The sequence below is a fragment of the Orbicella faveolata genome, unplaced genomic scaffold (assembly GCF_042242905.1).
Source record: "Orbicella faveolata isolate gen_17 unplaced genomic scaffold, um_ofav_v1 contig_46, whole genome shotgun sequence".
NCBI classification, from domain to species: Eukaryota; Metazoa; Cnidaria; class Anthozoa; order Scleractinia; family Merulinidae; genus Orbicella; species Orbicella faveolata.
The window spans coordinates 20,013,168-20,029,493 of record NW_028301576.1 but is presented as its reverse complement, the minus strand read 5'-3'; the positions used below and the strand labels follow the sequence as shown (position 1 = coordinate 20,029,493).

General features: G+C 40.8%; 1 protein-coding gene across 2 annotated transcripts; it reads right to left on the bottom strand.

Moving 5' to 3' along the window:
* Nucleotides 1–3,443: 3,443 nt before the first annotated feature.
* On the bottom strand, nt 3,444–16,265 carry LOC110046540 (guanylate-binding protein 7-like). 2 transcript variants are annotated; one of them, XM_020752235.2, is made up of 11 exons: nt 16,122–16,265; nt 15,064–15,237; nt 13,944–14,101; nt 13,490–13,662; nt 12,633–12,825; nt 10,897–11,161; nt 9,731–10,026; nt 7,033–7,287; nt 5,924–6,046; nt 5,173–5,220; nt 3,444–4,607 (listed from the first exon to the last, which is right to left on the bottom strand). In XM_020752235.2, exons 2-11 carry the CDS (start codon nt 15,206–15,208, stop codon nt 4,302–4,304), a joined length of 1,962 nt encoding a protein of 653 aa, XP_020607894.1. In that variant the 5' UTR covers nt 15,209–15,237; nt 16,122–16,265; the 3' UTR covers nt 3,444–4,301. The 2 variants fall into 2 exon arrangements, with proteins under 2 accessions (XP_020607894.1, XP_089134897.1); XM_089278771.1 differs by having other exon boundaries at nt 15,064–15,234; nt 16,122–16,214.
* Nucleotides 16,266–16,326: the final 61 nt, after the last annotated feature.

Below are 16,326 nucleotides of genomic sequence, written 5' to 3'. Positions count from 1 at the left end.
AACTGGGTATGAAAAGTGTGAGTATCAGGCTTTTGTTACTCGAGGGGTAGGAGGAGGAAACACCCGGCAAAGAAAAGCCTGACACAAGGGTCTTTATTGCAGTCTTCCACCTCCTCATAGCGTGACAAGCGTCAATGTACGTATTAACCAATGAGAATCATTTCCGGCTGTCATGTTACTTTGCATGCATCACAGATGACAAAGGCGAGATTTCTCAACCTTTGTAAATTTAATAAGCATACAACAGTCGCAATTATGGCGATGTTACTGCTCCTCGGTCTCATCTTGATCTAGGTCTAATCGCTAACATATTTCGTAACTTCTTTAAAAATTTACGCCAAGATACTGACCTTATCTGTGATTTTTATCGCTAGTGATGACAGTTTCAGAATAAAAACTAGCGGTAAAAAACGACGTTTCGATCCCTCTGAGATCATTTACAAGTTGAAGAAAAAACGAATGAAATATACATACATAAGTACAAATTAGGGCGTGAGAATGTCAAACGATAAAATATGTAAATACAAGCGCTATCGTTTGACATTCTCACGCCCTAATTTGTACTTATATATGTATATTTCATTGGTTTTTCTTCAACTTGAAAATGATCTCAGAGAGATGGAAACGTCGTTTTTTACCGCTAGTTTTTATTCTGAAACTGTTTTTCAAGAAAACTGCTTATAAGAATTTTAAAGCATGACAGTTTCACACGAAAAGAATTTGTCCCTTACATATGTCTGAACGCTTAAGCAGACTTACGCTGACTTAGCTTGACTAGAGCCAAGAAAGACTTAGTGTGTAGTGTGAACCCAACTAATATTTGAGCAATTTTCTTCCATGTTTGTAATGGTTTCCCAGAATATTTGCACAATTTGTCTCGAAAATTTTCACACAGAGAATGGAAGGTGTCGCCACAGTACCGCTGTTTTCTGAAACGTCTGACAAAGAGTTTTCTAATGTTTTGCGTGAAAAACCTGCGATTCTCGTGGAATTATTGCTCGAGTTGAGAATTGTTGTCATTCACTGAAGATCAGTGAAGACGGCAAATGGTCTGTTTGCAAAAAAGTGCACTAGGAAAGTAGTGAATTGTTACAGAATGTTCACGGAGTTTCGGGAGGCATTTGCGGGTGGTGGGGCACTCGACCAGGCGACGGAAAGCGCTCCACGAACTCCTTCGAGAGCTAGTCCTAGAGGCTCAATTCCTGTTCGAGGCCAGCGATTCCCAACTGGAGTGACTCCAAAGGCGAAGCGGCAATAAAAGAGGCACTTGTGAAAATGAAGCTGAAGGAGGTCAGCGAAGACCTTCAGCAAAGAGAGCTCTGTTTTCTGACCAATACTCTGAGCTCAACGATAAAATAACAAGCCCTGAACAAACCTGATGAATATCGCGACAAAAAAGAATTTACCACCAATCGAAATGCTTTCACTTCCGGTAGTGTGACGTTATGTTGCATTGTGTATTATCCAATCAGCGTAACATCCAGATTTTGCGATGTTCGATAAAACGTTTGTGTCAGCCCTGTCTCTGCAATTTCCCCCTACCCCTACCCTCTTGCTAAGAAAGGCCTGATACTCAGGTTAGGGTATGTAAGGTGCAAAATCTTAATTAAAGTTTCATTGTACGCTTTCCTGATGCTCAATTTTCAAGACAAAACGAGGGAATAAGCAATTATTAGATGACGGTTTTCGTCATATCCAGAGTAATCAGGCGATGTAAACGTTGAAGAATTTATTGGTGATAGGATTTACATCGAAAAGTTTGGATTAAACTCATTAAGAATACCAGTCTAGAAACCAGACACAGAAAAAAGGCAGGCTAGAGTAACTTTAATGATCAACAGTCCAGTACTATAAGTGCGTAGTATTTTACAAGATGTCAATTTCACCGAATATTTCATTTACACACGCTTGAGTAATAGAAGTCAATTCCGGAAAAAGGTTAAAGAAGAACATTTCTACAAAATACTAGAATTTTAGTAGAATCGTTTTGACTTAGAGAAAGCACAGGGAACACACAATCTAGTTGGGTAGGAAGAGAGTAAATAAAGGAAGGAAAAGAACGAATAGTGTACTTTTTGCTTGTTGTTATTTCTTACGCGACCTTTTGCAGGGAAAACCGCTACCTACAAGTCCTGCGTAACACTGTTTCGTAGTGCTAAAAACTCGTAGTTAGGCCTTTTTGCGCTCTACAAAAAAATTTTTGGGTTTCTCCAGCTTGGCCGAATTTGTTTTCGAATACAGTCGGAGAATTTTAGCGTCTTTTGCAAAGTTTTTTTCTCAAATCGCCTCCCCTGTAAATGTTATATGTAAACCAAAAAAACTTTTGCAGAGCGCAAAAAGGCCTAAGTACGAGTTTAGCAATACTGTGTTACGCAGGACTTTTTCCCTGCAAAAGGTCGCGTAAGATTAAATAACAACAGGCAAAGGCAAACTATTCGTTCTTTTCATTCCTTTATTTATTCTCTTCCTATTCAACAAGATTGAGTGCTCCCTGTGGAGAAAGAATTAAAAAAGTTAGCTCTATTGTTTGGTTATTAGTTCTTCTGAAAAGAGAGCTTCACGTATACTAAAGAGCTGTATTAAAATGTTTCAGCCGAGACAGCGCCAGTAGCGCTATGTGTATGGCGGAATTCCTCTTCTGAATATATATCTCCCCTGACCTCACTTTCGCCAAATGGCAGACGCGTTTCCGTCCAGCACACAGATAAACCTATGGAAACTTCAATGGAAGTTTGGGAACGTTTTCTCACAGACCATCTGCTGAGGTCTTGTTCGGTTGCTCGTGTTGCAAACAGAGTAAAGAAACCAGAAACGAGTTCATAAGCAGAGATAATGTAGGAGCTCAAAGCATTCTGTATTGCTGAATGCCTGTTATTTATTACTCGGCAAATGCTGTAATTTCCAGTCACATCGTAAATCCGGAAATTGCTAGAAAAACGAGGAAAGTGGGAGAAGGTCAGAGTGAAAAAGAGATCCAGTACCCTGGTGTTAGAGACTTTTCACGCGCGGTTCCCGTAACATGACTGGGATCTTTATTATGAGTCCTGATGTCAGCCGAAGAATCCCAGCGTATGAGCGAGAAAAGAAAAGAGGGAAAACCCTGATAACAGGGGTAGAGGCTCATTGATTTCCGGAGGCAATAAACTGACTGACAACGAGGTAATTTCGTTAGCGATGGAATCAGAGGACCCGAGGCTCGAGCAGTCAGCGACTAGAGATTGATATTTAGCGGTGATTAAACATGAATTTGTCACAGGCCATTTTCGATGCATTTAAATTTACGCACACAGACTAAAACAAAAAAAATCACAGTGAGGTTGACGCACGAAAGAAAATCTTTTGTCTTAGTCCTGTAAGCCTCGCTGCCATGTGATGTTAGAATTTAAATGTACTGTAATTGGCTTATCATTCCTAGAGTTTGCATTCCTCTCCTCTTTCACAAGTTTCCGCATCAAACACCTCTTTATTCACTTTTAATGCAACAAACAGTTTTGTCTAGTATTATTTTGCTAAAAACATATTTTGTCTAAATTAAATCAAATTAAATTTTTCTTACAATCACGTGTATTAAGTCACACATCGATAAGCTAGCATTGCCAGTATAAGCCGATTATTTCTGGGTCTGGCTCAGAAATAGTATAATTAACGTGACAGTTACAACCACAAGCAGGACTACGTCGTGTAGTTGATATCCCCCTTTTTGCTTAAGGTAATGCAAGTCTATACGCAATATTACCCCGCTGGGGGGGGGGGGGGGGCGGGGAAGGGACTCTCAAATAAAAAGGACGGGGGTGTTCGCCGTACCTTTTAGAGGTTAAACAACCGGGTTTGGTACCTCTTGGGGTGCTTAGCCTCAAAAGGTCCACAATGAGAGCTTCTGCGGTACCTTTTAGGGATAATGTGTCGTTTAGAACTGGTATCTCTCAGGGGTCAAAAAAAAAAAAAAAAGATTCAAGCCACGCCCACAAAACAGGATCTTGCTACCTCTTAGGGGTTCTTTTCAAAATCTCCGACGAGCACCCCCGTCCTTTTTATATGGGAGCTCCCCCCGGGGGGGATATTACCTACAACTAGTTCAATTCGAATTATCTAAGTATATCTTGATTCTCTATCAATGTAAACCTACTTCTCTAAAATTGACAGTTAAGGGGCCAATTAAGGTTTTCCTCCCAACAATCGATTAAATAATTTAACTTAAAATTGTACTGTTTATAGTATAAAGTTGCAACTGCTTTTTTCCTTTTGCCACGCCCGTCAGTGTAAGTTCCACTCAGTGTGAACGTGTACTTATTTGCTTCAGTTCACAGAATCATACATCCACCACCACCAGCTGGCGGTGGAGGAGGGGGCCGAGACTTGAGGACAGTGATTTGCTTCTGCAGCTCCGTGATCTGAGCATTTCTCTGGTCCATTGCTTGGCGCATCTGATCCATTGTCTGCTTCAGTGTTTGGTTCTGCTCCACAATGGCTTCCCTGTCTTTTCGCAGCTCGTCCATGTTTGCTGTCATCATGTTCTGCATTTGTACCCTCTGAGCTTCCATGTCCGCTCTAAACTGCTCTTCCAAGCGTTGTCTGTCTTCTTCTTGTTTGGCCTTCAATAGCTCCATCTGAAAATAGCATGATATACAATTTCTTTTTGTTTTTTCTTTTTAAATTTGGTTCCCCTCAAAATCATCTTAGTCCTTTAGAATTATTCAAGCACCGCCCCGTCCTGAAATCGATGACACAAGCGATATCACATGGAAAACACACATCAAATGCATCCAGATAATGTAGTCCCCCTTTTCCGCTGCGGTGTAGCTGACAACATTTATGCTTTTCAAGAGCCATAATTTCATTAGTAACTTAGTCATCCAGACCTTTGGAAGCCGCTGAATTTCACACAATAATAGCTTCCCCATAGCTCTACAAGATAATACTTTCCATTCCCACATTGCAATATGCTAGGACATGATGGCACCTGAAACACTAGGGAAGGGGAGGGGGTAGTTATTTTCTGGTTCCATTCCAGCTGGAATGATTTATACAAGCAGGAAGTACGCTCAGATGACATTCACTATCGTCTCAGACAGTAACTGGACGATCAAACGAGATCGGAGAAACTTTAATAAATAAATAAATAAATAATAATAATAATAAATTTAGAGGGTAGCAATTGAGAGAACAACATACCTCCTTCTCTTTAGTGCGCCGCTCCTCCTCCAGACGAGCATTCTCTTCCTGAGGTCATCGAAACGCAGAAAATTAGTTTTTAGTTATCAGTAGTTACTATCGCAGTGCAGGTGGCAAGTACCACTTTGGTACTGTATAGAAACCACTTATTCGCAATTGTGATGTCATCTCACATCAAACCCAGTGTTTGCCCTCGGGGGTGTTTACTGACACTAATATCTTCGATGAACTCCTTCACTTTATTTGAATCGGTCTGATACGAGTTAATTGTTAAATATTAAGCCGTTTACTAAAACAAGGAATGGGTGACAAAAAATGTTATTTTCTTCGATGAAGAATTGGTGCTTGAACTGTTAGTTTTCCGAACGCACCCTGACATTGGTAAACTACCTAATCAACTTTTTGTTCAATTATTGTTTATTTTCTTTTTATTTCCTCAACATAAAAACCTAAAATCCACATTTTGCGGCATTCCTGACGTTTTCGATTTTGCTTTGGTTAGATTCCCCAAATTGATCACAAAAGGACTCATGTTTTGAACAATGTGGTCATGTGATTAACCTGACTTTTTTGTTTTAGAGAGGATGTACTTATATAACTTTCAATTGGAACCCCAAGTAGTTTTCAAGGTTGATTAACTGATGATAATCTGTTGTCAGATAATTTTGACAGAAATTACCTAACACACCGAAAACGGGTTCAACCTCCGATTATGTATAAACGACACCGATTTACTTAGCTTTGTTTTTACCTCCATTCGTCGCCTTTCCTGCTCTTGACGAGCCTTTTCTTCTCTCTCCAGAGCCAGAGTCTCGTCAAAGTCTTTAAGCTGTTGCAAGTGAGCCATGTGCTTCTCCATCTCTGCCTGCATTTCCTGCAATGCATGCCATAAGGAATAATCAGATATTGAATGAATGAATGGTAGGACAGCAACTTTTTTTAGAACACAAATTAATGATTGAGAAGCAAAAAGGGTAGCAACAAAAGTAAATGAACAATACGAGAACAAAACAACATTTACAAGAACAGCAGCCACTGACATGTTCAGCGGGGAAAAAAGAGGTTTGGTCTTATGTAAAAGAATACCACATAGCCGAGAACTTTTACACCGAATGTTTGCAAAGTCAAAACTTTTAAAGGAATTACAAGAGTCAGAGGCTATCGCAAGAAAAATAACACTGAGCGCTATATGGACTGATGAGAACTCCACCGAAATACATCTACCTGGCGCTAATGCAATGCATGGCTTGACGATCTTAGTTTCCCAGTCTACTTTATTCTTTTAAGTGCCGATTGTTGAAAGGGGCAAAATTGAAGACTTGATTTCAGATCTACAGCTCATTATTATATTTCTCAGTGAGCACGCACATTTTGATTGGCTAATTTAGCGGGCCGTAATGTACTCAACGGCCCGCTAAAATTTAATCTGTTTTTGTTGCCAAAATGTTTCGTGATTCATCGCCAAGTGTTCTTAACTTTTATAGCAAGTAAAACTTTCTTTTACTTCTGAAATTGTGTATTAAAACCAGCTAACGACTTAAGAGTCACTTAACAACGATCTCAAATTGACCTGTTTTGCTTGCGAGGTACTTCAGAAATTTGAAGCCGTTCCGCGTGAATAGAAATCGTTCCCGAACGCGTCAGACACACAGTAGAGATATAATAAATATCTTACTAACCTCGTCTTCTCGGTCCGTACTGTAAGTTACGGATCCTCGATTTTTCCCCCTTTGATTTATGGCCTGCGCGCTTCGCGCGTGAGCCATAAATCGATGGGGAAAAAACTCGGTCCGTAACTTACAGTACGGCCCTCGAACTCGGTTAGTAAAGGGTATGTATACATTCTCAGGATAAACGTACCGGATGGAACTCGTAGAACACTTGAGCACACACATCCTTGGCGCCCTTAGCGTCGCGCTTAAAGCCTTGTTCAATTGCTGAGTAACCTCCGATGATTTGAGCAAAGGTCACTGAGGCTCCATCTTTGCTACTAAGCAGTGTTAGAATGGGATCCAGTTGCTGCTCTTTGAGACCTCGAAGCAACCTGTAGCAGCCTTCCTTGGTCAATCGATTGTTTTCTTGCTGCCATCGTTTCAAACCACTTTCCATACACTCCTACGGAAATAAACAGTTGTTATCTGTGTTGGTTGACAATTATTTTTGTTGGCTTTACTAAGATTAATGTAAGTGTACACACCATATGTTGACTCTATAATACAACATTATTACTTCTCAAACTCATTAAACATTCATCAAGTTTAAACAAATGAAATCAAGACGGTGACGGTGTTTGGATATCAGATCTTAATTAGCATCGATTTTCACGATTTTATTTCTCCGTTTTCTCCTTGTTCTAGTACTAGTTTTGATCGAGAAGATATATCAAAGGCTCAAGACAGTGTCTGACCACATTTCCAAACACCTCGAAGTTCGGGAAAAATACTCCACTGCGCGTCCTATTTTCAACTCTCTTCTCGGTGTTTGGAAATGTGATCAAACACGGTCTTTCGGGTTTGATATATTACATAAAACCTGCACTGAACTTTTAATTTCCTTTCAATTAAATAACTATACTGCCTGAAATATTTTGGCCAGCGCGCAACTTTATAAACTCAATTATGAGGATATGGTTGGACGAGCTGTAATCTCACAAATCGGTTAAATTATCATATCATTGATTACTCAGCTATTTCAGCTCAACTTCAATCCACAAAACGCATTTTGACACTCTTAGCCGAGGTTTTGCAATTCTCAGGTCTCGGCTACCGTGTGGCACTAAATTTTCGGGGCAGTTTAATTCTGCGGATGGGCGATTTTTGTATTTTGTGGGAACTAATTTTCGCGAATGTGAAAAACTGGCGTTTCGAGCTGGGTATCAATTTTGGCTGTTTTCAGATTGTGGCGTGTATTTTAAATACAACATTTTCAGCGTTTTTTTCAATTACACTACACGGTAATCACTCACTCTATCACAACTACGCCTCGCCCCAGTATGGCTGATAGTACCTTCAGACGATCCTTTTCTTTAAACTTTTTAGCAGCTACACCTGTAGTTTGCCATGGGCAGTTTCATCGTTTTATTTAACGAGATGTTTTAGGCGTCGTCCACACGTTTCCGGATATTTTTGAACCCGCAACTTTTTCTTTCCGAATACGGCTTCCGTCCACACGCATCTGGCAAATTCGGCAGCGTATCCGGATACTTCTTAATCCGCTCTCCAGAGTGGAAAAAAAAATCCACAACGAATCCGATAACGTGTGGGCGGTGAATCCGGGTATTTTCGAATCCGATGACGTAGCAAAATCGTGTCCAGTCTCTTACCGAACAATAAACCAATATGGTGGCACAACGTGTAGGTCTAGTTTCTCTTAAGTGAATCCTGATACCATCGCATGCGTGTGGACAGGCGAATTCGATTTGAATACGCTATGTGTGGACGGGGAAATTTTTGAGTCCGGAAAGAAAAAGCTACGGATTCAAAAATATCCGGATACGTGTGCACGGGGCATTAAATAAATGGCATCGACAAGACTCGATCTACATGTGAGTTTTGTATTTATAATTTCGCCAGTAGAGTAAATTTCTGCGGAAAAAAATTTTTCTGGGAACTTTAATTTTGCGGGAACTTTTTTTTCAAATCGTGGGAAAAAAAAACCCGCGAAAATCGCAAAATTAGAGACTCGTAGAATTAACTGGATCTCATACGGTATTTCAGTTAAAAAGCGCGTCATTTCTCGCACAGACCAACAGTTGAAATTTGATCAATTCACAGCTATAATGTTTGACTCCGTGCTTAGTACTATTACATTAAAACAATAATAACAAAAACAAGGACAGAAAACTATATAGATTTGTCGTTTTCTTATATCAAGTTCATTAATATCTTCTCATTATAAGTATGTGCTCCAAGACAATATACCAGCAGCACTGTTGGTTCACTGGCCCCATCGCCAGACTGAATGCCAACCAACATCCCAATATGGCATTAACGTGGGCTCCGTAGAGAAAGAGACGACGTGGTAGACCGAGGGACACCTGGCGCAGAACAGCAGAGAAAGAAAGGACGGCCTCTGGTTTTACGGATGGAGCAGTAGTGGCTGCACGTGACCGCGTATTCCGATCAAATACCCCCAAGGGGTTGTGGCTAAAAGTAAGCTCCAAGACAATTAAAGTACCAAAGCATTTATCGGTATTGATAGCCCCGTCGAAAAGAAGAAAAAATTGACATGTGCATGTCGACAGACCAATTTCGATAACCTAAAATTCTAACTTGGCTTCGAGGCTTCCAATGCAAGAACAATACACACACACACAAATATTATTCTACCACCAACCTGGATGTAATTTCTTTTGTTTCATTTCCTAAGCCTTGGAACCAAGTTAGAATTTAAATATATCGAAATAAGCCTATTGACAATGGTAGTAAAAGACCATTTTGCGCAACTAGATGTACCTTGACTTAGCCCTGACCACCCCGCATTCCTCGCGTTCGTAACATATTCAAGCGTGGATATGTAATTGTACAGTGCTAAAAATTATTCTCCCTTTTTTTCTTACCGTGAGCTCGTCCAAATATTTTTCACTGCTTGTTGCCGATACTCCGAAGGTTTCTCCCTGAAACAACCTCATGCTTTCTTCGATCGCAGTCTGCTGGACCAGGCGAATCTCGTCACTGTCGCAAGGCAGTACACCATCCAGCTGTGACTCCATGTAGCTTTGATACACCTGCAAAGCGGCGACTTTTGCCTCTGAGCACTTTGTGTGGACAAACGTCTCCCAAGCACTCTGCACACTGGGCACAGTACCAGGAGTGTTCAAGGCCGCAACGTAGATGTTGATAAGGGCTGCAAGTGCTTGGATGAAAGAGAGTACAGTAATTAAATAAATAAAAGGCAGTCACGTTTTAGTTGAAATAATATGACCTGGCTTGGTACCGCATCGCTGCAACTTGGTAGATATAACAGATCTGTCGTATGCATGATGTATAAGGGAATTGTAGACAAGTAAAGAAACTGTCTTTGACACCCGTTTCACGTACGTAGATTTTGTCACACGCGGACCTAACTGCTGTTTGTAGACGCTTATAAAAGGTCAAGATAACGGTGTTTCACTTTCTAATGAATGTTTTTCAGTGCTTCTGATTAATCCAAATTCGCTTGATGTGACGAGGCAGTGCACTGCAAACGGCAATGCATTGGCAATGCATTGGGAACTTTAAAGTTAGTGAAGATCTATGGTGAAGATTTTCACTTTTTTCATATTCCTTGCGCAACGTAAAATTTGAAAAATCCTTCCTTAGATTGACGTCAAAGATCTAACAAAAATCCAACTTAGTTTTTTGACAGTGAACAATGATTCTCATACTTCAGCAATTGTAATCTGCACCATCCGCATCTGAATATTTACACCGAATCGTATATTTTTGGTATACTTCGGCGGCATTTCAGACAAGTTTGAATTGGTCGAGCCATGGTTCGTATTTTGGCGAGACGCAGTGTGTACCCATGGCAAGACCAACCGAGCCATATTAGGTCAGTGACTTGATATCGCAGGATATCAGGAGAGTAGACACGGCTTCTGATTAGCTAATTGTGATTTTGTATGCGGTAAGAACCAAGAGATTACCAACCTTGGTAATCTCTTGGTAAGAACTGAGTACAATTCTTTACAAATAGGAATGTAGAAGCATTTATTTATTTATTCAAATAATTTTTAGCCATTACCTTCACCAGTGACATACTCTCCATCATTAAAGCTGCGCTTAGGCGCTAATTTAGACCTGAGCATCGCTTTGAATTCCTGCACCCCCCGGACAAACGATTTGTTGATATCTTGCTGTACTTCCTCTCTGTTAAGGTTTAATACCACTTCCGGGTCCGAAGCCGGGGGAGGAAGCTTAAAAGCGTCGAAACCAGGAAAGAAGTTCAAGATACTCTCGGCTACTTTAGTGGCTTGGTCACCTTTGGAATCTGATGTAGCATTGAAAACCTAGAAATAAAATAAAAATATATTAATTGAAGCGGGTGCACGTTTTTCAGGGAAATGAGAGATTCCACTTAACTTCGAATTAATTGATTTGGGTCAACAAGCTAAAAATAAACATCCTGGAACGATCTTTGTTTGGATCCTATGCGAACACGCCGTACCGAGTACCTAAGAAGTTACAATCAGCGGCTTGTACTACTCTAAGGGTGCGTTTTCTCGAGATGGTCCGCACCAGGATCAATGATCCAGGATGACTCGGGTCATGGTGTATCAAAGGAACCAATGAATCTACTCTGGGAAATGATTCATCAGTTCTTTTGACGAGCCATTATCCTAGTGATCCCTGATCACTGATCTTAATCCGCATTATCCCAAAGAAACGCACCGTTCAATTCCTGTACGTGACAGAAACGTTTTCGTTAACACGAACAAATAATATTAAACAATTAGATTATGAGCTCGAGATTTCTACCGCGCCGTCGTCAACTATCACGCATAGAAATCTAGAGCGAATAATCTTATTGTTTTAGTATAAATCTATAAGATCTAAATCCTCTTCACAGACACTTCGAAAACGTAAAGCAGCGGCCGCCAGTTTGTAAACAAGAATACTGGTGAGTAGCGCAGCAAATCATCGAACGGCATTCGTGATAAAACGCTGGTAGTTAATGCCATATTTGTTTGAACGATCTATGACCGATTTAGCCAGTCTAGAATTAACGTATAATTCTGTCCTTGATCGCTGTTAAGTATACCGCAGGCATAGAACAAACCTGCCTTACTTGCCTTAGGCCCCGTCCAAACTAGGCTGGAGAAATTTGAAAACACAGATTTATTTCTACGGTTAGGCCTACCGCCCACACTAATCCGTCATGGAAACGGAGCTTTTCGAAAACGCTTTTCAAACTGGAATTTGAAAACGCCGCGTTTGAGTTTTAGTGTGGAAGGAAGACAGTTTGAAAACGGGTTTCGAAAAAGATGCTAAGTTGCACAAATCCAAAATGACCGGTGATTGTTACGTTTTTAAATTTCTCCCGCGCAGTACAGTATGGACGGGAAACGTTAGATGCGTTTCGAGAGCGAAAACACCGTTTTCAAATTTCTACGGCGCCGTGTGCACTGGGCCTTAGTTGCCTCAAGGGCCAAATAGCGGTACTGATCATAAATTATCTTGCCTTTATTTAATTATTTATTTTTATCATAATTGGTATTTAAAGACAGAGAGGTATATACGCCTGAAACTTCCTGCATGAAGGAAACCTCTGTTCATATTAAGAATATGTGCATAAAACAGCTCTTTAGTCATAAGGTTGTAGATTTTGCCACGGCTTTTCGGGTGCGGAATCTTTTCGGGACCTTCGAGAAACGGGACCTAGTGGGGTGGATACAGGATTTTAGAGAAGGGGGACTCGAGATACGGCCCGCCGAAAATTCCGGCAGTCTGAGGCCAAGTCAGCCTCCGTCCCAGACCTACCCTTGTCAGAAAGTAATCCTTTATGCTCGGGCAATCTTTTGGAAGAGCAAGCACAACATCTCGTAACAGCCAAATGAAGAATGGAAAGGTTTTGTGGAAATAATTGGCGTCGTCTTGCGGACTGGTTCCCTGGGAAGACTCCATTTGGGCCGATGAACGAAGCTGAATTCGCTGGGAAAGTTTAAGTATGAAGCTGTTTTCGAAGTCAAGGAAGTTAGATGTCTTGCAAACTGCAAACACTGAACAAACAAACAAACAATAACGAGGTCACTGCGTACAAGTTCAGAAATGTACACGCTGGGACAGAGACCTCATTATCCCCCCCCCCCCCCCCCCCCCAATTAGGTGGGTTTGTGTGCGGCCCGCTTCACAAAACCCTTACCCTTTTTATGACCAAAATCTTCTATTTTCCCTACCCTATTTATGACCTGACGAATAATGCGATACTCGATTTAAGACCTGGCCCTTAAAGCAATACCCTGTTTCAGACCTGCCCTATTATTACTTCAATAGTTCAGACTGGTTCTGATGGGCTATTGTTGATGGTCTTATAGATAAAGATGAAAACGTAGCTTCTTCTAAAAAATATACACACAATACCCTTTTTGAGACCAGAATGGCCAAAATCGATTAAGTATTTCTGACCAAAACGGCAAAAAATCCATACCCTTTGGGTTCGCAAATACTTACAGAGCCCATTAAGGGAGTACCTCCCCCCCCCCCCCCCTCCGGGCATTATCACAACCAACACCATTATCAACCATGATGTGTTAATTGTAAAATTAACTACATGTTAACTACATAATGAATTTTCGTGACCATTTAGACTTCCGTTTAAACCCTTTACTTGAGGATACTCAAGTCCCTCAAGGTCAGTCCTGGTTGGTACCCCAGCTGAGTTGTAAATCAACACTGAAGCCAGTAGAATAGTCAGTGTAAATATACAGTGATCGTCAGAGCCTTCACTTGACACAGCGTCTATTCCTTCAGAGTCCAATAAAACCACCGTGAATTCCTGTCCACTGGCGTCCTAAGAAATAAAAGCAAGGGTTCAGTCGAGCTCTTACAACTTTATAGTCCTTTCAGGACTGGTATATCCCACCTATTCATCTGCCTGTAAAGTCCAAAATATGAAATCAGAAAAGTATTTTCTCGTATCTCCCATCACCTTAGGCTGGCACCTTGCCGTGATGGTGAAGCTTGTGAGTTTCAATGACCCAACAAGATATCCTGCCTGGGACTTCAGTCTCCAGCAAAGGCCTTATGTGCCACTTGGAAAAAAGATTTGCGATTGGTGAAGATGAAACATACCTTAAACTTTTCGGGTACGATCCACATCCAGATTCCCATGGTCTCAGGGTCCAGGAAATGCCCGAGAGGAAACACCTCTCCTTGATCAAATGCTTTACTCAGGATGTACGACTTGCCTTTTCGGCAAGGCCCAGCAATTGACACCACACATACGGGACCTGACAGAGAAGCAAAACGGGTGTATTATGAGAAGGTTGAGGCAGTAACGAAGAAACGTCGTCAATCAGAGCTCATTTCTGAGTTGTTCTTTACCTCTGTGTGAAAACGAGTCTTCGTGTGAAACTATTGTTATGAAAATGCGTTTCATCTGTAAGTTCATCTTCATGCAAATCAAACTGATTTAATTCATAAGAAAAGTTTTGCACCAAGACTCGTTTTGAAACAGAGTCAACAGGCAAGTCGGAAATGTATATGGCCTATGGGGACGCTAATGTTGAACTGAAACCCTTTTAACTTGCCCGGATGGAAAATTCCTAAGTGAAACAAAACGTCTTGAAAGGCAGTCCAAAATTCCTAACCGGGATACAGTATTTATGAACATAAAAACTGTTTACTATTTGCTTTTATCTACTAGTCTCAATTTCGCTTTACAGACATTCTGCCAAATTTCTACCTGCATTCTCGGCAACGCAGTTCAATTCTACTGGTTCCAATTAAATCTTGGTAAATGGACTTTGAACTCGGCAAATCTCGTTGGCAATTTCGCCTCGGGATTTTTGCGTACCATTTGCCCAAACCGTGAACGAATTAGCTTTCCCATGTAAATGGTAAACGTGAATATGCAATGGGCAGCCAAGCTTGGAACAACACGGTTAATTATTCCTCCACGACTGGATGTTCACTAACAGGGAAACGCTCGCGCTATAATTACACTCTAGAACTCTTATCGTAGTTCTCAGCAATTCGATAAAATACAAACGAATTTCGATTAATTCAAAAGAAAATAGTGTAAGTCGCTCATTTTAAAATGCTGTCGTGATTTTTATTTTAATTTTCCCGAGTATTTCACTTTCCAATAGCTTTAGCGGTCAGTGTGAGGCTGGATCATGTCGGTTAATGAAATTGAAATTTGCGGTGCTCTAAGTCCTCTCTATTCATCAGAATTCCTAGCTTAAGCTACCTTTGGTGTTTCTGAGCCTTTCGATGGCTGCATCAACCACGTAGAGGCTATCTCTGGCACCGCTAGTCTTGCTGTATTCTCCAGTCTGCTCATCCCATCTACAGTTGTTTGGAAGACACAGTGGAACTGCACACTGTTCAGACATCTTAGAGTTGGAACAAACCTGTATCTCTGCTGTAAAAGCAAATTAAACTGAGCAAGCAGTTCTCCCTTAGTCTGCGAAGTAGAACTGTGTCAGCAACTGTTTAGAACCGAGCGGAGAGTCTGGGAATAGGTAACAGAAGCTATTTATATATCGTGACAGGTACGACACATGACCGGTCGCTAGCGTGACGGTTGAGGCGTACGTCACAGATTTGTCTTGACTTGAAGTTTTCTGGGAATTAAAAAGGTATTTGCACATTCTATTGATCAAGGCCAAGATCTGGAGAGCACTGTCTTATTCGTAAAAGTAAAGTAACAAAAGCTTATGCTGTATTAAATAAGACTGATGCTGGCAGGATCGGAGGAAAACACTTCGACGCAACAAGAGTGGACCTGTGTCATTTTCTCGACCTCTTTTTCTCGTATATTATGTCATATCTACTTTTACGAAAAAAATATTATCTTACGAATTACAGTTACTACTTCGACTACAAAGCTTTCAACTAAAAGAAATGCAAAGGAAACTGAGCACAGTTAATGTATTCGACTTACGCGAAACACTGAATATAATTATAATAGTTTTTCCACGCACCAGTGTAAGGCGAGATATTTGTACCCTACATCTAAGCTATACTATTGCGGTATGCTGTGCTCGTGATTTCCTTGTGTATTACAATGTATCAATCCAAGACTGAGGCAATTATTACTTCTATATCTTGGTCTAATTGTGTTGCAATCGCGTTGCAAAACCAAGAGCGGTCGACACCAGTCTATTGTCGGTAATTGACTTCCGAAATATCCACAAAGAGTTCTAAAAGTTCGCCTTCTTAAAACCAAAACGCTTGTGACTGAATATAACTATGGCAAATGGTAAAGCTGCGCGGAAAAAGCGAGAGATTATTTCGCTTACTTACCTTCGATCGCTCGCCGATTTGAAAACCAAAGAACTAGCTAGCACATTGCTTCCACTTCACATGCGCCGTAAACATTTTCAGTTCCTAGAATGTCAATAACTGGTATTTTGTAAACAGGAAAAGTTTCGCTTTCGAAGGTTCATGCGCAACAGGAGCTTACTGGGAAAAATTCTGGGATATTTCCCCGAAATGCGGGGATTGTCCC